The sequence below is a fragment of the Rattus rattus genome, chromosome 8, assembly GCF_011064425.1.
Source record: "Rattus rattus isolate New Zealand chromosome 8, Rrattus_CSIRO_v1, whole genome shotgun sequence".
In the NCBI taxonomy this organism is placed as follows: domain Eukaryota; kingdom Metazoa; phylum Chordata; class Mammalia; order Rodentia; family Muridae; genus Rattus; species Rattus rattus.
In genome coordinates, this window is record NC_046161.1 from 31233832 (window position 1) to 31255355 (window position 21524).

Genomic DNA, 21524 nt, shown 5'->3' on the forward strand with positions numbered 1-21524 from the left:
GAAGACAAAGTTTGGAACAGAGACTGAAGGAAAGGCTATTCAGAGACTGCCCCACATGGGAAGGCAGCTCATACACATACAGCCACCAAACCCAGAAAATATTGCTGATGCCAAAAAGTGCATGCTGACAGGAGCCTGATATATCTGTCTCCTGAGAGGCTCTGCCAGATGGCTGGGAGCCAACCATTGAACTGAGAATGAAGTGCCCGTCGGAGCAGTTAGATAGTCCTGCCAAGGCTTGATCCCCCAGTGTAGGGGAATGTCAGGGTGGGGAGGCATTAAGGGGTGTGTGGATGGTTTGGGGGACACCCTTATAGAAGAATTGGGAGGAGGGATTGGATAGGGGATTTATGGAAGGGAAACAGGAAAGGGGGATATAATTTGAAATGTAAATAAAAATATACCATAAAAAAGATGTTGAGTGCATTGGACCCATGTAAAGGAGTGGAATAGCTGGGTCACATGGCAGATTTGTTAGTTTTCAGGGCGTTCTTCACACTGAGTTCCAGAGTGATTGCATCACTATGAAATGCTACAAAGAATGAATGAAATTTGCTCTTCCCCAAATTCTGGATAGTACCAGTTGGTGGTTCTTTTGTTGATGTTTTCATTTTGATAGGTAAGATGAAATCTCAAAGTTGCTTTAATTACTAGGAATAATGGCCTTTTTCTGAGATACTTCATAGCCAATATTTTTTTCTGCAAACTTTCTGTTCAGGTTCAGTTTTAAAATAGTTTGTGTGTGTGTGTGTGTGTGTGTGTGTGTGTGTGTGTGTGTGTGTGTGTGTGTTCATTATATATTGTAGATATCAGTCCTTGGACAGACGTGTATCTATTACAAATTCTCTTTCATTCTTTGGCCTCTATCTTCATCCAGTTGATAATTCCCCTCAGTTGTACATAAGCTTTTTATATTTATGAATTCATTGTCTATTTTTACCTTAATTCTTGGGCAATTTAAGTCCTCTCCAGAAATTCCTTTCCTAAATCATATCATATAGGATGCTGCCTATGTTTTCTTCTAGAAGTTTCAGTGTTTCAGGTTTCAGCATTTATATTAAGACTTTGATTCCTTTGGAGTTAGGGTTTTTCAAGGTATATAGGTCTAATGCCATTCTTCTGCATGTGGACATCCAGTTTCCTAGCACCATTTGTTCAAACTGTATTATTTTTCCAGCCTTTGTCATATTTGTTAAAAGGTAGCAGGATTTAGACATACTCATATTTTGGTCTTCAATTTTGTTCTATTGGTCTACTTGCCTGTTTTTTACAAGTGCCATTTTGCTTTTATTACTATGGCTCTGTAATATATCTTGAGATATGGAATGGTAACTTGTCCAGCATTTTTTGTTTTTGGTTGTTGTTCAGGATTGTTTTGGTCATCTGAGTTTTTTCGTGGTTGCATATTAATTTTGAAATTAATTTCTTTATTTTTTACACTCAAGATTTTATTCCCCTTCTGGTCCACCCTCCTACTGTTCCATATCCCATACCTCCTCCCCAACCCCTCACCCTGCCAGACCTCTAAACTCCTTGGGGCCTCTAGTCTCTAGAGGATTAGATGCATCTTCTCTGACTGAATCCAGATCTGAGAGTCCTCTGCAGTATATGTGTTGGGAACCTTGTATCAGCTGGTTTATGCTGCCTGGTTGGTGATCCAGTATCTGAGAGATATTGGGGGTTCACGTTAATTGAGACTGCTGGTCCTCCTACAGGTTTGCCCTCCTATTCAGCTTCCTCCAACTTTTCCTAATTCAACCACAGGTGTCAACAGCTTCTGTTCATTGGGTTCAAATATCTGCTTCTGATTCTTTCAGCTGCTTGTTGGGTCTTTTGGAGGGCCAACAGAAAAAAATGGAAACAAGCAACCTCTGGAGGTAGGATGTGGGGGGACTCTCCAGAATATACCAGAGGCATGGGAGGTGAGAGACTCTCAGTACTCATAGGGAGGGAACTTAGATGAAATGCTCTATAGTAGAGAGGGGGAACTAGTTAGTAGAGCCCACCTTCAAAAGAAAGACAGGGCATCAAGTGAGTGATGGTGTATCCCACAGTCAAAAACTCTGACACATAATTCTTCCTGTTGGAAAGAACTTCAGGGACAAATATGGAGAAGAACCTGCATAATCCTGCCCAAAAAGGGATCCAGCTCAAGGGGAGGTCCCACACCCTGACACTATTACTGAGGTTATGGAGTTCTCACAAGAATGGGCCTATCATAACTGCCCTCTGAAAGACTCAACACACAGCTGAAAAGTCAGATGCAGATATTTACACCCAACTAATGGACAGAAGCTGCTGGCCTCTGTGGTTGAATTAGTGAAAAGCTGGAGGAAGCTGAGGAGGAGGATGGCCCTGTGAGAGGACCAGCATTCTCAATTAACCTGGACCCCAGAGATCTCTCAGACACCGGACCACCCACCAGGCAGTATACACTAACTGATATAAGGCCCCCAGCACATACAGCAGAGGACTGCCAGGTCTGGGTTCAGTCAGAGAAGATGCATCTAACTCCTCTGGGCCCCAGGGAGTAGGAAGGTCTTGTGTGGTGGGGGTCATAGGGACATCCTCCTGGAGACATGGGGTTGGGGAAGTAGGTGTGGGATGTCAAAGAGTCAGAGGGTAGACCAGGAGAGGAATAAATTCTGGACTGTAAAAAAAGATTAAAAAAGAAAAAAGAATTGTAGGAAAATCCTAAGGGGGCTCCTAGTCCCTCACTGGGCAGTATCTCTAGCACTCACAACAATAGTGCTTGATCCCTTTCAGGCATTGCTGCTGGAGCACATTAATGATTCAATCACCCTCCACCCCAGGAAAGAAGTTAGAGCTGTAGATTGTCAGCTATGACCACCACCCTTAGAAAGCACGTGGAAGCATAAAATTGTTAGTGAAGCTAGGTTAAGGTGTTTTTGCTACTGAATCTGATGTAGAAAAACCTAGGAAACAATTTGAAGTTCAGAATTCAATTAAGCTATGGTAAGAGAACAAGAACAATGGCAGCACTGGCTGAGGTGACTCTCACTGAGGCTGGGGTAGTAATGAGCAATTTCTTATACCCATGTTTGTCCTCAGCTCCCTGATATGATTTATTAAGAATTGCTGATGAGTAGACATGCATTCTGAAGATTTAAAGTAAATATGACTGATTTTATATCAAAGCTTATATTTAGGACTTTTAAAAATTAAATTTATTTATTTACTCTTTTTACAACCCAGTATCAGCCCTTCTTCTCCACCTCATGAATATTCTCTCCCCTCCCCAATTCCCAGTACAAGCCCTTCCTCCCACTCATGAAAGTTCTCTCCCCTCCCCAATTTCCCTTCCTTTTTGAGAAATGGAAGCCCCTCTCGGGTGTCAACCTCTCCTCTACACCTAGGTAATCCTCTCCCACTGAAAGCCAGAAAAGGCTGTCCACTTAGGGCTGTGGGGTCCACAGGCAGGCAGGCAAGCAATAGGCTTAGGGACAGCCCCTGCTCCAGTTGTTTGGGGACCTGCCTGAAGACGAAGCTGTTCATCTGCTACATATGTGCAGAGACTTAGGTCCAGTCCATGCTCACTTTTTGGTTGGGGATCCAAACCAAAAACCAAAGACCCCAAGGTCCAGATTAGTTCACTCTATTTGTCTTCCTGTGGAGTCCCTGTCCTCTTTGGGTTCCTCAATCTTTCTTCCAACTCTTCTATAATACTCTCTGAGCTCCATCTAATGTTTGGGTGTGAGTCTCTGCATCCCTTTCCACTGACTGCTGGGTGGAGTCTCTCAGAGAACAGTTATGCTAGGTTCCTGTCTGCAAGGATTGCAGAGTATCATTAATAGTGACTGGGATTGGTCTTTGCCCACGGGATGGTTCTTAATTTGGGGCTGTCATTAGTTGGCCATTCCCTCAGTCTCTGCTCTATCTTTGTTCCTGCAGATCTTGTAAGCAGGATACATTTTGGGTTGAAGATTTTGTGGATGGTTTGCTGTCCTTATCCTTCCACTGGGAGTCCTGCCTGACTACTGGAAGTGGACACTTCAGGATTCATACCCCGCCCCACTGCTAGGAATCTCAGCTAGAGTTGCCCCCTTAAACCTTCTGGGATCTCTCCCCATCCTGGGTCTCTGGCACTTCCTAGATTTTGCCCCCTCCAGCCAATCTTCCTTCTCCCTGCCCTGCTTTCCCTACATATGATTTGCCTCTTGCTCCATTCTCTCTTCCACACAGTTTCCTCTTTCCATCAACTTCTCATGTCTATTTTGTTTCCCCTTCTGAGAAAGATTCAAGCATCCTCCCTGTGTCTCCTTGTTCTTTGCTTTCTTGGGTCTGTTGACTACAGCACGGTTATCATGTACTTTAAGCTAATATCCACTTTTAAGTGAATATGTACCATGCATATACTTTTGTTTCTGGTCTCCTTCCCCCAGGATGATGTTTTCAATTACATCCATTTGCTTGCCAAATTCATGATGTCCTTGTTTTTAATGGCGGAGTAGTATTACATTGTATAGATATACCACATTTTCTGTACCCATTCTTCAGTTGAAGGACATCTAGGTTGCTTCCAGTTTCTGGCTTTTAGAAATAAAGCTGCTACATAGTTGAGCAAGTGTCCTTGTGGCATGGTGTAGCATCTTTTGGGTATATGCCAAAGAGTCATATAGCTGGGTCATGAGGTAGAACTCTTTCCAATATTCTGAGGAACTGCCAGATTTATTTCCAGAGGGGTTGTATCAGTTTGCAATCCCACCAGCAATAGAGGAGTATTATCTTTCTCTGAATCCTCAGCATGTTAGTCATTCTGATTGGTGTGAGGTGGAGTTTCAGGGTCTCTTTCATTTGCATTTCCCTGATGACTAAGGACTTTGAACATTTCTTTAGGTGTTTCTTGGCCACTCTGTTTCTTTATTGTTTCCGTTTCCACTTTTAGTTCTTGTACTGTTTTGTTCAATTCCTTTACCTGCTTGATTGCATTTCCTGTATATTTTTAAGGGATTGATTTGTTTCTTCTTTAAGGGCTTCTACCTGTTTGTCTATAATTTCCTGTATTTCTTTAAGGGAGTTCTTTATATCCTCCTTAAAGGCCTCCATATCTTCCTGTGATGGGATTTTAGGTTATTCTTTTGCTTTTCAGGCATGTTAGGGTATTCAGCACTTTCTGTGGTGGGAGAAGTGGGGTTGCTGAATTGCACTGGATGGTGTCGCTTATGATCTTACACTTGCCTCTGGCCATACGGTTCTCTCTGGTATTAACAGATCTGGGTGTCTCTGACAGAAGCCAGCCTTCTTGGAAGCAGTTAGAGCTCTGTGACCTGGGTTAGAGCCAGTCTCCTCCTGGGAAGCAGGCAGGCTGTGTCCTTGGTTACTGTGAACCTCCTGGGAGGTATGCACAGTGGTGTGGGCAGGTATCTGGCCTATGATCTGGTCCAGGTGGGGAAATGGACCAGAAGAAAGGTAGAGATGGAGAGGGGAGGGGTGAAAGTGGTGGGAGGGGTTATGTCCCATGTCAGTTGTGCTATGTGGGTATTTGAGTTGGCATGGGTATTTGGGCAAGATTCTTATCTTGTCTTTAGTTTCTCCAGACCTCCTGGGAGGCACACAGGCTGTAGAATGTGAATTTTTTTCTTTTTCTGTGCTAGGTAATACTATTTCTTGTAAAAGTATTGGGGAACATACTGTTTTTTCATAGTCATTCTTTTGAAGAAAGCTAAAACATAATCACATTTTAATTTTATACTGCTTGAAAGATTTTGCTGGGATATATAAGCCATGAGAGAAAGAATAAAGTTGTTGGAACATTGTTCCTTCTGGCTATCAACTGTGTGCACATATGTATATATGTAAAATTTATGTGAGATTGTGATTGAACTTTTTTCATTCTACCTTACAAGTGAGATATATATCTATATATCTATATATATCTATATATATATCTATATATATATCTTGTTTGTTTGGGTATGTATTGAAGCTTGCTCTATCCAGCAATTTTATATATATATATGTATATATATAATATATGTGTGTGTATACATATTTATATATATGAAGTTATAGGAGTCTACCTTTTGCTTCATCTACTCAGTGTATATGTATATGCAAGAATTTTCTCTCTTCCCTTTCTTGCCAGCTCCAAGGAGTTAATGCTTCAAGTGTTCAGAGTTTTTTGCTGGCTACAGGGAGTGCCAGCCCCATTGAATTAAGTTTTGTTCCTTCAGAGAAAGTTCTTCTAGCTATTTTTCTAATCATTTGCTGCATTAGGAGCAGCCACTGTCAGTATCTGGACTGACTCTGTCAGTGGCTTGATCTCAGACCTTCATTGGCTGCCTGCCTTAGTTTTCCCATACCACAGATGATGAAGCTTGTTATTAGCAAGATATTTTGATCACAACATTGAGGCCATTGGTACTTAAATTATTGTGGAAATGTGTGTATTATTTTTGGCATTGTATTGTTGACTTTTGGTGTTGTGTTCTCAGTGCTATAGAAGCTTTTCAGTTTCATGAGACCTCACTTACCAGTTGTTAATTTTGAATCATAAGGCATTAGTGTTCTGTTCAGGAAATTGTCTCCTGTACCAACACATTCAAAGATATTTCCCACTTTCTATTCTATGAGATTTAGTGTATCCAGTTTTATATTGAGGTCCTAGATCCACTTGCACTTGAGTTTTGAGCAGGCTGATTAATATGTATCTATTTGCATTATTCTACATGTAGACATCCAGTTAGACCAGCACCATTTGATGAAGATATTCTCCTTTTTCTTTTTTTTTTTTCTTTCTTTTTTTTTTTATTAACTTGAGTATTTTTATATACATTTCGAGTGTTATTCCTTTCCGGTTTCCGGGCAAACATCCCTCCCTCTCCCCCTTCTTTATGGGTGTTTTCCTCCCATCCTCCCCTTGCCACCCTCCCCCAACAATCTAGTTCACTGGGGGTTCAGTCTTAGCAGGACAAAGGGCTTCCCTCCCACTGGTGATCTTGCTAGGATATTCATTGCTACCTATGAGGTCAGAGTGCAGGGTCAGTCCATGTATAGTCTTTAGGTAGTGGCTTAGTCCCTGGAAGTTCTGGTTGCTTGGCATTGTTGTACATATGGGGTCTCAAGCCCCTTCAAGCTCTTCCAGTTCTTTCTCTGATTCCTTCAACGGGGGTCCTATTCTCAGTTCAGTGGTTTGCTGCTGGCATACGCCTCTGTGTTTGCTGAATTTTGGGTGTGTCTCTCGGGAGAGATCTACATCCGGCTCCTGTTGGCCTGCACTTATTTGCTTCATCCATCTTGTCTAATTGGATGGCTGTATATGTATGGGCCACATGTGGGGCAGGCTCTGAATGGGTGTTCCTTCTGTGTCTGTTTTAATCTTTGCCTCTCTATTCCCTGCCAAGGGTATTCTTGTTCCCCTTTTAAAGAAGGAGTGAAGCATTCACATTTTGATCATCCGTCTTGAGTTTCATGTGTTCTAGTCATCTAGGGTAATTCAAGCATTTGGGCTAATAGCCACTTATCAATGAGTGCATACCATGTGTGTTTTTCTGTGATTGGGTTACCTCACTCAGGATGATATTTTCCAGTTCCGACCATTTGCCTACGAATTTCATAAAGTCATTGTTTTTGATAGTGAGTAATATTCCATTGTGTAGATGTACCACATTTTCTGTATCCATTCCTCTGTTGAAGCGCATCTGGGTTCTTTCCAGCTTCTGGCTATTATAAATAAGGCTGCGATGAACATAGTGGAGCACGTGCCTTTGTTATATGTTGGGGCATCTTTTGGGTATATGCCCAAGAGAGGTATAGCTGGATCCTCAGGCAGTTCAATGTCCAATTTTCTGAGGAACCTCCAGACTGATTTCCAGAATGGTTTTACCAGTCTGCAATCCCACCAACAATGGAGGAGTGTTCCTCTTTCTCCACATCCTCGCCAGCATCTGTTGTCACCTGAGTTTTTGATCTTAGCCATTCTCACTGGTGTGAGGTGAAATTTGCATTTCCCTTATGACTAAAGATGTTGAACATTTCTTTAGGTGTTTCTCAGCCATTCGACATTCCTCAGCTGTGAATTCTTTGTTTAGCTCTGAACCCCATTTTTTAATAGGGTTATTTGTCTCCCTTTGGTCTAACTTCTTGAGTTCTTTGTATATTTTGGATATAAGCCCTCTATCTGTTGTAGGATTGGTAAAGATCTTTTCCCAATCTGTTGGTTGCCATTTTGTCCTAACCACAGTGTCCTTTGCCTTACAGAAGCTTTGCAGTTTTATGAGATCCTATTTGTCGATTCTTGATCTTAGAGCATAAGTCATTGGTGTTTTGTTCAGGAAATTTTTTCCAGTGCCCATGTGTTCCAGATGCTTCCCTAGTTTTTCTTCTATTAGTTTGAGTGTATCTGGTTTGATGTGGAGGTCCTTGATCCACTTGGACTTAGGCTTTGTACAGGGTGATAAGCATGGATAGATCTGTATTCTTCTACATGTTGAACTCCAGTTGAACCAACACCATTTGCTGAAAATACTATCTTTTTTCCATTGGATGGTTTTGGCTCCTTTGTCAAAAATCAAGTGCTCATAGGTGTGTGGGTTCATTTCTGGGTCTTCAATTCTGTTCCATTGGTCTATCTGCCTGTCTCTGTACCAATACCATGCAGTTTTTATCACTATTGCTCTGTAATACTGCTTGAGTTCAGGGATAGTGATTCCCCCTGAAGTCCTTTTATTGTTGAGGATAGTTTTAGCTATCCTGGGTTTTTTGTTATTCCAGATGAATTTGCAAATTGTTCTGTCTAACTCTCTGAAGAATTGGATTGGTATTTTGTTGGGGATTGCATTGAATCTGTAGATCGCTTTTGGTAAAATGGCCATTTTTACTATATTAATCCTGCCAATCCATGAGCATGGGAGATCTTTCCATCTTCTGAGGACTTCTTCAATTTCTTTCTTCAGAATCTTTTCTCCTTTTTCTATTGCATGGTTTCGGCTTCTTTGTCAAAAAATCAAGTGTCCATAGGTGTGTGGGTTTATTTCTGGGTCTTTGATTCTATTGCATGGATATACTTGTCTGTCTCTGTAACAATGCCATGTGTTTTTTTTTTATCACTATCATTCTATAGTACAGCTTGAAGTCAGAGATAGTAAATCCTCTAGCAGTTCTTTTTTTGTTCAGAATTGTTTTGGATATCTTGGGTTTTTTGTTTTTCCATGTGAACTTGAAAATTTCTCTTTAAAGGTCCATAAAAATTGTATTGGAATTTTGATGGGAACTGCATTGAATCTGTAGATTGCTTTTGGTAAGGTGGCCATTTTCACTCTATTAGTCCCATTGATCTATGAGCATGGGAGATTTACCATGTCTGTTAGTTTCATTATTTCTCTGTTTAGTTTTTTTTCTGGGTGACTTGTCAATTGGTGAGAATTGGGGAGTTGAAGTCTCCCACTATTAATGTTTATGGTTTGATATATAATTTAAGCTTTAGCAGTGTCTCTTTCACAAATTTGGGTGCCCTTGTTTGGCGCATTAATATTCAGAATTGAGATATCTCAGTAGTTTTTTTTCTTTGATGTGTATGAAGTGTCCTTCTTGGTCTCTTCTATTAACTTTTGTTGAAAGTCTATTTTATTAAAATTTAGAATGGTTACTCCAGCTTGTTTCTTAGGTTAGTTTGCTTGGAAAACTTTTTTCCTTTCTTATACTCTGAGGTAATGTCTGTCTTTATTGCTGAGGTGTATTTCTTGTACAGCTGAATGACACATCCCATTTTTGCATCTACTCTGTTAGCCTTTTCTTTTTTAGTTGGGGTATTGAGATCATTGATGCTGAGAGATATCAAAGACCTGTGATTGTTACTTCCTGTTATTTTAATGTTGTTGCTGCTGTTTCTGTGTGTGTATGTGTGTGTGTGTCCTTCCCTTGTTTTTGTTCGTACAGAGTTACTTATTTCCTGTGTTTTCTTGAATATAGTTATTCTCTTTGGGTTATAGTTTTCCTTCTAGTATTTTTTTGTAGGGCTGGATTTGTGGACAAATATTGTTTAAATTTGGATTCGTCTTGAGAGTTTTGCTGGATATAGTAATCTAGGTTGGTATCTGTATTTTTTTAAGAGGCTTCGAGGTATTTATCCAGGTTCTTCTCGCTTTTAGAGTCACTCTTAACATTTGAAAAACAAGAAGTTGAGTGATAGGTCTACCTTTGTATGTTATCTGACCTTTTCCCCCTTGCAGCTTTTAATATCCTCTCTTTTTTTAATGTAGATTGTTTATTTCGATTATTATGTGTCTGGAGAGTTTTCTTATCTGGTCCAGTCTATTTGCTGTTCTATAAGCTTCCTTTGTGTTTATAGACATCTCTGTTTTTAGGTTGGGAAAGTTTTATTCTATGATTTTATCGAATTCCTTGAAGTCCCCTTGGAGCTGGGACTCTTCATCTTCTATTCCCATTGTTCTTAGGTCTTTTATAGTATGTCAAATTTCCTGGATGTATTAGGTCAGGAATTTTTGAGATGTAACATCTTATTTAATGTATCAGTTTCTTCTATTGTATCTTCTACACCTGAGATTCTTCTTTCATCTGTATTCTGTTGGTGATGTTTGCATTTTTTTCTGTTCTCTTCCCTAGATTTTCCTTCCCCAGAATTTACTCAGTTTGTGTTTGCTTTATTGCTTCTTTTTTTATTACTTTTTTTTATTAACTTAAGTATTTCTTATTTACATTTCGAGTGTTATTCCCTTTCCTGGTTTCCGGGCCAACATCCCCCTAGCCCCTCTCCCTCCCCTCTTTTATGGGTATTCCCCTCCCCATCCTCCCCCCATTGCCACCCTCCCCCAACAATCACGTTCACTGGGGGTTCAGTCTTGGCAGGACCAAGGGCTTCCCCTTCCACTGGTGCTCTTACTAGGATATTCATTGCTACCTATGAGGTCAGAGTCCAGGGTTAGTCCATGTATAGTCTTTAGGTAGTGGCTTAGTCCCTGGATGCTCTGGTTGCTTGGCATTGTTGTTCATATGGGGTCTCGAGCCCCTTCAAGCTCTTCCAGTTCTTTCTCTGATTCCTTCAACGGGGGTCCTATTCTCAGTTCAGTGGTTCGTTGCTGGCATTCGACTATGTATTTGCCATATTCTGGCTGTGTCTCTCAGGAGAGATCTACATCTGGCTCCTGTCGGCCTGCACTTCTTTGCTTCATCCATCTTGTCTAATTGGGTGGCTGTATATGTATGGGCCACATGTGGGGCAGGCTCTGAATGGGTGTTCCTTCTGTGTCTGTTTTAATCTTTGCCTCTCTATTCCCTGCCAAGGGTATTCTTGTTCCCCTTTTAAAGAAGGAGTGAAGCATTCACATTTTGATCATCCGTCTTTTTTTTTTTTTTTATTAACTTGAGTATTTCTTATATACATTTCAGTGTTATTCCTTTCCTGGTTTCGGCAACATCCCCTCCCCTCCCCTTCCTTATGGGTGTTCCCCTCCCCATCCTCCCACCATTGCCACCCTCCCTCCAACAATCTAGTTCACTGGGAGTTCAGTCTTGGCAGGACCAAGGGCTTCTCCTTCCACTGGTGCTCTTACTAGGATATTCATTGCTACCTGAGGTCAGAGTCCAGGGTCAGTCCATGTATAGTCTTTAGGTAGTGGCTTAGTCCCTGGAAGCTCTGGTTGCTTGGCATTGTTGTACATATGGGGTCTCAAGCCCTTCAAGCTCTTCAGTTCTTTCTCTGATTCCTTCAACGGGGTCCTATTCTCAGTTCAGTGGTTTGCTGCTGGCATACGCCTCTGTGTTTGCTGTATTCTGGCTGTGTCTCTGGGAGAGAGATCTACATCCTGCCCTGTTGGCCTGCACTTCTTTGCTTCATCCATCTTGTCTAATTGGATGGCTGTATATGTATGGGCCACATGTGGGGCAGGCTCTGAATGGGTGTTCCTTCTGTGTCTGTTTTAATCTTTGCCTCTCTATTCCCTGCCAAGGGTATTCTTGTTCCCCTTTTAAAGAAGGAGCGAAGCATTCACATTTTGGTCATCCATCTTGAGTTTCATGTGTTCTAGTCATCTAGGGTAATTCAAGCATTTGGGCTAATAGCTACTTATCAATGAGTACATACCAAGTGTTTTTCTGTGATTGGGTTACCTCACTCAGCATGATATTTTCCAGTTCCAACCATTTGCCTATGAATTTCATAAAGGCATTGTTTTTGATAGCTGAGTAATATTCCATTGTGTAGATGTACCACATTTTCTGTATCCATTCCTCTGTTGAAGCGCATCTGGGTTCTTTCCAGCTTCTGGCTATTATAAATAAGGCTGCTATGAACATAGTGGAGCACGTGTCTTTGTGATATGTTGGGGCATCTTTTGGGTATATGCCCAAGAGAGGTATAGCTGGATCCTCAGGCAGTTCAATGTCCAATTTTCTGAGGAACCTCCAGACTGATTTCCAGAATGGTTTTACCAGTCTGCAATCCCACCAACAATGGAGGAGTGTTCCTCTTTCTCCACATCCTCACCAGCATCTGCTGTCACCTGAGTTTTTGATCTTAGCCATTCTCACTGGTGTGAGGTGAAATCTCAGGGTTGTTTTGATTTGCATTTCCCTTATGACTAAAGATATTGAACATTTCTTTAGGTGTTTCTCAGCCATTCGGCATTCCTCAGCTGTGAATTCTTTGTTTAGCTCTGAACCCCATTTTTTTAATAGGGTTATTTGTCTCCTGTGGTCTAACTTCTTGAGTTCTTTGTATATTTTGGATATAAGCCCTCTATCTGTTGTAGGATTGGTAAAGATCTTTTCCCAATCTGTTGGTTGCCATTTTGTCCTAACCACAGTTTCCTTTGCCTTACAGAAATTTTGCAGTTTTCTGAGATTCCATTTGTCGATTCTTGATCTTAGAGCATAAGGATTGGTGTTTGTTCAGGAAATTTTCTCCAGTGCCCATGTGTTCCAGATGCTTCCCCACATTCTCTTCTATTAGTTTGAGTGTATCTGGTTTGATGTGGAGGTCCTTGATCCACTTGGACTTAGGCTTTGTACAGGGTGATAAGCATGGATCGATCTGCATTCTTCTACATGTTGACCTACAGTTGAACCAGCACCATTTGCTGAAAATGCTATCTTTTTTCCATTGGATGGTTTTGGCTCCTTTGTCAAAAATCAAGTGCTCATAGGTGTGTGGGTTCATTTCTGGGTCTTCAATTCTGTTCCATTGGTCTATCTGTCTGTCTCTGTACCAATACCATGCAGTTTTTATCACTATTGCTCTGTAATACTGCTTGAGATCTGGGATAGTGATTCCCCCTGAAGTACTTTTATTGTTGAGAATATTTTTAGCTATCCTGGGTTTTTTGTTATTCCAGATGAATTTGCAAATTGTTCTGTCTAACTCTTTGAAGAATTGGATTGGTATTTTGATGGGGATTGCATTGAATCTGTAGATCGCTTTTGGTAAAATGGCCATTTTTACTATATTAATCCTGCCAATCCATGAGCATGGAAGATCTTTCCATCTTCTGAGATTTTCTTCAATTTCTTTCTTCAGAGTCTTGAAGTTCTTATTGTACAGATCTTTTACTTGCTTGGTTAAAGTCACACCGAGGTACTTTATATTATTTGGGTCTATTATGAAGGGTGTTTTTTCCCTAATTTCTTTCTTGGCTTGTTTCTCTTTTGTGTAGAGGAAGGCTATTGATTTATTTGAGTTAATTTTATACCCAGCCACTTTGCTGAAGTTGTTTATCAGCTTTAGTGGTTCTCTGGTGGAACTTTTGGGATCACTGAAATATACTATCATATCATCTGCAAATAGTGATATTTTGACTTCTTCTTTTCCAATCTGTATCCCTTTGATCTCCTTTTGTTGTCTGATTGCTCTGGCTAGAACTTCAAGAACTATATTGCATAAGTAGGCAGAGAGTGGGCAGCCTTGTCTAGTCCCTGATTTTAGTGGGATTGCTTCAAGTTTCTCTCCATTTAGTTTAATGTTAGCGACTGGTTTGCTGTACATGGCTTTTACTATGTTTAGGTATGGGCCTTGAATTCCTTATTCTTTCCAGGACTTTTATCCTGAAAGGGTGTTGAATTTTGTCAAATGCTTTCTCAGCATCTAATGAAATGATCATGTGGTTTTTATCTTTCAGTATGTTTATATAATGGATCATGTTGGTGGTTTCCCGTATATTAAACCATCCCTGCATGCCTGATGCACCTACTTGATCATGGTGGATGATTGTTTTGATGTGCTCTTGCATTCAGTTTGCCAGAATTTTATTGAGTATTTTTCCGTTGATATTCATAAGGGAAATTGGTCTGAAGTTCTCTTTCTTTGTTGGGTCTCTGTGTGGTTTATGTATAAGAGTAATTGTGGCTTCATAGAAGGAATTCGGTAGTGCTCCATCTCTTTCAATTGTGTGGAATAGTTTAGATAGTATTGATATGAGGTCTTCTATGAAGGTCTGATAGAATTCTGCACTAAACCCGTCTGGACCTGGGCTCTTTTTGTTTGGGAGACCTTTAATAACTGCTTCTACTTTATTAGGAGTTATGGGGTTGTTTAATTGGTTTATCTGTTCCTGATTTAACTTCGGTACCTGGCATCTGTCTAGGAAATTGTCCATTTCCTGCAGATTTTCAAGTTTTGGTGAATATAGGCTTTTGTAGTAGGATCTGATGATTTTTTGAATTTCCTCTGAATCTGTAGTTATGTCTCCCTTTTCATTTCTGATTTTGTTTATTTGGACACACTCTCTGTGTCTTCTCGTTAGTCTGGCTAAGGGTTTATCTATCTTGTTGATTTTCTCAAAGAACCAACTTTTGGTTCTGTTGATTCTTTCTATAGTCCTTTTTGTTTCTACTTGGTTGATTTCAGCTCTGAGTTTGATTATTTCCTGCCTTCTATTCCTCCTGGGTGTATTCGCTTCTTTTTGTTCTAGAGCTTTTAGGTGTGCTGTCAAGCTGCTGATATATGCTCTGTCCTGTTTCTTTCTGCAGGCACTCAGAGCTATGAGTTTTCCTCTTCGCACAGCTTTCATTGTGTCCCATAAGTTTTGGTATGTTGTACCTTCATTTTCATTAAATTCTAAGAAGTCTTTAATTTCTTTCTTTATTTCTTCCTCGACCAAGTTATCATTGAGTAGAGCATGGTTCAACTTCCATGTATATGTGGGCATTCTTCCCTTATTGTTATTGAAGACCAGCTTTAGCCCGTGGTGGTCTGATCGGATGCATGGTATTATTTCTATCTTTCTGTATCTGTTGAAGCCTGTTTTTTGACCAATTATATGGTCAATTTTGGAGAAAGTACCATGAGGTGGTGAGAAGAAGGTATTTTCTTTCGTTTTAGGGTAGAATGTTTTATAAATATCTGTTAAGTCCATTTGGTTCATGACTTCTCTTAGTCTGTCTATGTCTCTGTTTAATTTCTGTTTCCATGACCTGTCCATTGATGAGAGTAGGGTGTTGAAATCTCCTACTATTATTGTGTGAGGTGCAGTGTGTGCTTTGAGCTTTAGTAAGGTTTCTTTTATGTATGTAGGTGTCCTTGCATTTTGAGCATAGATGTTTAGGATTGAGAGTTCATCTTGGTGGATTTTTCCTTTGATGAATATGAAGTGTCCTTCCTTATCTTTTTTGATGAGTTTTAGTTCAAAATCGATTTTATTTGATATTAGTATGGCTACTCCAGCTTGCTTCTTCAGACCATTTTCTTGGTAAGTTGTCTTTCAGCCTTTCACTCTGAGGTAGTCTCTGCCTTTGTCTCTGAGATGTGTTTCCTGTAGGCAGCAGAATGCAGGGTCCTCATTGTGTATCCACTTTGTAGTCATGTCTTTATTGGAGAGTTGAGACCATTGATGTTGAGAGATATTAAGGAATAGTGATTGTTGCTTCCTGTTATATTCATATTTCGATGTGATATTATGTTTGTGTGCTTTTCTTTTCTTTGTTTTGTTGCCAAGATGATTAGTTTCTTGCTTTTTGGAGGGTGTAGCTTGCCTCCTTATGTTGCGCTTTATCATTTATTATCCTTTGTAGCACTGGATTTGTAGAAAGATATTGTGTGAATTTGGTTTTGTCATGGAACATCTTGGTTTCTCCATCTATGTTAATTGAGAGTTTTGCAGGATACAGTAACCTGGGCTGGCATTTGTGTTCTCTTAGGGTCTGTATAACATCTGTCCAGGATCTTCTGGCTTTCATAGTCTCTGGTGAGAAGTTTGGTGTGATTCTGATAGGTCTGCCTTTATATGTTACTTGATCTTTTTCCCTTACTGCTTTTTTTTTTTTTTTTTTTGGTTTTTTTTTTTTTGGAGCTGGGGACCGAACCCAGGGCCTTGCGCTTGCTAGTCAAGCGCTGTACCACTGAGCTAAATCCCCAACCCCCCTTATTGCTTTTAATATTCTTTCTTAATTTCATGCATTTGGTGTTTTGACTATTATGTGACAGGAGGATTTTCTTTTCTGGTCCAATCTATTTGGAGTTCTGTAGGCTTATTGTATGTTTCTGGGCATCTCTTTTTTTAGGTTAGGGAAGTTTTCTTCTATGATTTTGTCGAAGGTATTTACTGGTCCTTTGAGCTGGGAGTCTTCTCTCTCTTCTATACCTATTATCCTTAGGTTTGATCTTCTCGTTGAGTCCTGGATTTCCTGTATGTTTTGGACCAGTAGCTTTTTCTGTTTTACATTTTCTTTGACTGTTGTATCGATGATTTCTATGGAATCTTCTGCTCCTGAGATTCTCTCTTCTATCTCTTGTATTCTGTTGGTGATGCTTGTATCTACAGCTCCTTGTCTCTTCCTTTGTTTTTCTATATCCATGGTTGTTTCCCTGTGTCCTTCCTTTATTGCTTCTATTTCCATTTTTAATTCCTTCAACTGTTTGATTGTGTTTTCCTGGAATTCTTTCAGGGATTTTTGTGATTCCTCTCTGTAGGCTTCTACTTGTTTATTTATGTTTTCCTGTGTTTCTCTAAAGGAGTTCTTCATGTCTTTCTTGAAGTCCTCCAGCATTATGATCAATTGTGATTTTAAATCTAGATCTTGCTTTTCTGGTGTGTTTGGATATTCAGTGTTTCCTTTGGTGGGAGAATTGGGCTCCGATGATACCATGTAGTCTTGGTTTCTGTTGCTTGAGTTCCTGAGCTTGCCTCTCACCATCAGGTTGTCTCTGGTTTTACCTTGTTCTGCTATTTCTGACTGTGGCTAGACTGTCCTATATGCCTGTGTGCCAGGAGTGCTGTAGACCTGTTTTCCTTCTTCTAGATATGGGAGCAGAGTTTTCTGCTTTCAGGCGAGTAGTCTTTCCTGTCTACTGGTCTTCAGCTGTTCCTGTGGGCCTGTCCCCTGAGTCCACCAGGGAGGTCGCTTGGAGCCGAAAAGTTGGTCTTACCTGTGGTCCTGTATCTCAAGTTGCTCTTGGGGTCTGCTTTTGAGCTCTCGGTGAAGGTGGCAATCAGGCGGGCCTGTGCTGCCTTTTCCCGGAGCCCCCGTGCACCGGGGTCCCAGATGGCATTAGGTACTTTCCTCTGGATTCAGAAATGTGGGCAGAATGTAGTCTCTTCTGGCTTCCCAGGCATGTCTGCCCCTCTGAAGGTTTAGCTCTCCCTCCCTTGGGATTTGGGTACAGAGAACTGTTGACTGATTCCCTTCAGGTCCGGGTGGTGTCTGAACTGCAGGGTATCTGCTGTTCGAGTGCCTCTATCTTCTGGTTCCGAGAGGCCATATACAGTTTCCTCTTGGGCCAGGGATATGGGCAGGGATGGGTAGTATTGGTGGTCTCTCCCACTCTGCAATCTCAGGAGTGCCCACCTGTCTGGGCGGTGAGCTCCCTCTTTCAAGGGGTTTGGGAGCAGTGAGCTGTGGGCCGGGATCAGCGAGGTTGGGGCTCCAGCTAAAAACTGAAAGTTCCAGTCCCAGAGGAATTTTGCCCCTCTGTGTCCTGAGTCCACCAGGCAGGTCGGTTGGAGCAGAAAAGTTGGTCTTACCTGTGGTCCTGAGGCTTAAGTTGCTTGTGGGGGGCTGCTTTTGAGCTCTCGGTGAGCGTGGCAACCAGGAGGGCCCGCGCCGCCTTTTCCCGGAGGCCCTGTGCACCAGGGTCCCACATGTAGTTAGGTGTTTTCCTCTGGAGTCAGAAATGTGGGCAGAGTGTAGTCTCTTCTGGCTTCCCAGGTGTGTCTGCCCCTCTGAATGTTTAGCTCTCCCTCCCATGGGATTTGGGTGCAGAATACTATTGACTGGTTCCCTTCAGGTCTGGATGGTGTCTGGACTGCCAATACTTTTCTTTAATGCTTTCCCCCCTTTATTTTATGTGTTTTGCCAGCATGTACATTGTTTGAGGGTGTCAGATACCCTGGAACTGTAGTCATGGAGGGTTTTACAATGTTAGTGCTCGGAATTGATCCTGGGTCCTCTGGGAAGCTAGCCAGGGCTCTTGACTGGCACAGTAGACCATGCAAGGAAAATTGGTAAAGTTGAGTGGGTTTTGAGACCCTGGCACCCAGGTACCCACCTGAGACAGTAGGTGTCTCCCTGCTCTCTACTAGACTCCTGGCCTAGAACTCATGACCATACATCCCAATTCAGTCATGTAGCCAAGGACAGAGTTTCCCTGCTAATGAGGTATCTGGAGGCCCTGAGGGTTTAACTCATACGCTTCTCTTCCTAGATATTTCTTCCTGGAAATGGTATTTAATCTTTGGTTTACTCTGAGAAGGTGGTTTGCATCCATTTTACATGATGAACAGTCTATAAATGATGTGAGTAAAACATGGGCTGTCTCTTTAATTAAGAATTCCTGTAGGGAGCATGGAGAGAGCCTTCATTTTTCACCTCTGTGATCCTGGACTCACATACCATGGAGCTAAGCTGGAGTGCCCTATTCACTTGGCCCTGGGCTTGTCCTTAACCTTGGGCTCTGAAAAGAGAGAGAGAGAGAGAGAGAGAGAGAGAGAGAGAGAGAGAGAGAGAGAGAGAGAAGGAAAGGAAAACATGCCTTGAACAAGGATCATGATTTCCTTATTACCTTTAAAGTTCCTATTTTCTGGGTTGCCCACTCTGATATGGGAGTCATCTTTAGTTCATTATCTTGATCTGAATTTGTAATCTCCTGCTCCTTTCTTGGCTTGAACCTCTGAAGTAAACTTGGTCTTTCATATTCATGGCACCTTCCCATTTCTTTAGCTTAATGTTATATAATGTGATGTGATTGGGAATCCACAAAACTATATGTGTGTCATGCACTTGGAAGTCTGCAAGATAAAGTTATCATGTCTCTTCCACCACTTGGAACTGGAATTTTCTCTTGCCAATGTGAATTTCCTGTTCAACATCCCAGATTGCTAAAATGTGGAGAAGAAGTAGAACACCCACTCTCTGGAGGCAGAGCCTACCAGCAATAAATGGGCCTCATTGTTCAGAGTCTAGGACATTACTCAGAGAGTGGGAGGCCAGGGGAAAGTCTCAGTAACAGCTCCATCTCACATCCTGTCCAGAGAACAGTTCCTGAGCACTTGCTGGAGACTGACTGTTTATCTCATCCCTCTTTTATTGTTTTCCTCTAACAAATGGACTGGCTCCTGTTTCTTTTGTTTCCAGGACTACTGATTTTGTACAAGTCTCATACAATGGGTGAGTGTTATGGCAGGAAAACAAAGAAGGAAGAGATCTAGGGTATGGGATTGATATACCAAGTATCATGATCAGAAAGGTCAGGAACTACAAGGACAGCATTAGATCTGGGTCTCTGAATTCTCTGGCTGTCACATTACCATTTCCTACCTAGGAAACTTTTCTTGGAGATATTGATGTACAATAATTCCACTAGAATCTAGTTCTAGGGAGGTATTAGGATGTACTCAGGAGAGAATTAGGTGGGGAGGGTGATAAAAATCATTAAGAGAACACAAAATTTCTCTCAACTGAGGTTAAAAACCTTGACAAGTAAGTGAAATGAGATCTCCTTTTTCTTGTCCCCACTGCATCCCAGGTCGTTTTTCCCTCAACCTTCTCTTTAGCATCAATGCCTACCCCATTGTTATGATGTACTATCTATGCCCTATAGGGGAACCCAGTTTTTGCACTTCCTGTGATGAATATGTTGACGATACCTGCAGAAGAAACTTGGGAGTCTGCCATCCCAGATATCCTGACTTTGCCTGCCAAACCAAAGAAGTATATATTCAACTTAGCACTGGAGGTGAGGTGAAGGCCAAGGGAGGGGAGAGAGACTAATTTTATGACTTGGTTTATGGAGAATAAGAGCATTAGATCTGGAGTCATATTTGCTTGTGGCATCAGCATTGCCATTGCCTTAGCTGATGGTCTAGGACACATTCCTTCCATCCTGAGTTCAAAGTTCTTATCTATACAATGATTTAGTTTACCAGGTGGATTTCACATTACTAACCATGTCTTTTCTTTAGTGACTTAAACTAATATATCAGTCTGTTACATCTCTTCAGTAATAAATGTCTGTGTGTGCTAGAGACAGGGATAGGTTATTGTGGGAGGAGACCTTTTATTTTTTTCTGTGGTAGGGTCTTTAGTTTCAAGCTGGAAGGGAAAGAATGGAAAATTCATCTACATCTCTTCTCATTGGTAAAGACTGTATATTTATGTCACTGCCCTACTTTCTTTAGAATATCTGTACAAATATTCTATATTGGGCTGCCCAAGAAGATGTGTGGAATACGTGCGCTTCATCAAGTTTGAGAAAAACGTCTTCTTCTGCTGCAATGAAAGCTACTGCAACAGTTTTCAAGCAAAACAAACTCACTTCAAAGAAAATATTTTTGTCTAAGCTCTTCCTGTTAGCCACATCCTGCCCATTTCTTCCTGAACAAGCTTCAATGTTTGGAAGTTTCTTCACTCCCATCCTACACCCACAATCTGCTGAGAGCCAAAGGGCATAAGACAAATGAGCCATGGACAGAGAAGGAGGGTGGTGGAACTTTGAAATGCAGCCTGGGCCTCTATCAGATTCACTAGGCATCAAGATCTGCTATTCTGATTGGAGGCAAACCATAAGTTCAAGTGTGTGTGTGTGTGTGTGTGTGTGTGTGTGTGTGTGTGTGTAAAGGGGACCATTGTGTGATGACATTTGTTACAACCCACATAAGTTATTAAAATGTTATAATAAATACTATGACCATATGCAGAGGATTCATGGGCTGCTTCCATAGCAGAGAAGATAAAAAAGGAGAAGACTGATGAAAGTTGTCTGACAAAGGTTCCCCAAATGTCTAGTATTCTAAATTCTCTTATATCTGATACTGTCTGAGTAGGTTTTGTTTCTGAGGATTATAGATTAAAATTCAAGAAAAAAGTTCAAGATAAAACCAACACAAAGTTTATTGGCAAATATTACAGAATATGAATAAAGAGCAGCCTCATCACTGGATACTACTGATTCTAAGGGGCCTGGGCCTTATTTTGGGCTTGTGTAGTTCCTTCTGGTGATCTTGTTGTTGTCCTATTAGACCTAAGGTGCGCATGCATTACTGATGAGTGCAGAGATCATGCCCTCTGATTCTTTGCATGAGTTTGGGAACAGCTGCACTAGGATCCTTGTCTTGGCACAT

The 21524-nt window shown here is 41.2% G+C and overlaps 1 protein-coding gene across 1 annotated transcript; it reads left to right on the plus strand.

Moving 5' to 3' along the window:
• Positions 1-19508: 19508 nt before the first annotated feature.
• LOC116906545 lies at positions 19509-20743 on the plus strand. The gene is made up of 3 exons (XM_032909247.1): positions 19509-19572; positions 20006-20140; positions 20583-20743. The coding sequence occupies exons 1-3, from the start codon at positions 19509-19511 to the stop codon at positions 20741-20743; spliced, it is 360 nt and encodes a 119-aa protein (XP_032765138.1).
• The last annotated feature ends 781 nt before the right edge of the window (positions 20744-21524 follow it).

Excerpts from the sequence above, each read along its gene's own strand:
- LOC116906545 (XM_032909247.1), top strand. The coding sequence starts at position 19,509 with ATGGACTGGCTCCTGTTTCTTTTGTTTCCAGGACTACTGATTTTGTAC. Across the intron at positions 19,573-20,005 it reads GTACAAGTCTCATACAATGG|GGGAACCCAGTTTTTGCACT; the intron begins GTGAGTGTTATG and ends TATGCCCTATAG. Across the intron at positions 20,141-20,582 it reads TATTCAACTTAGCACTGGAG|AATATCTGTACAAATATTCT; the intron begins GTGAGGTGAAGG and ends TACTTTCTTTAG.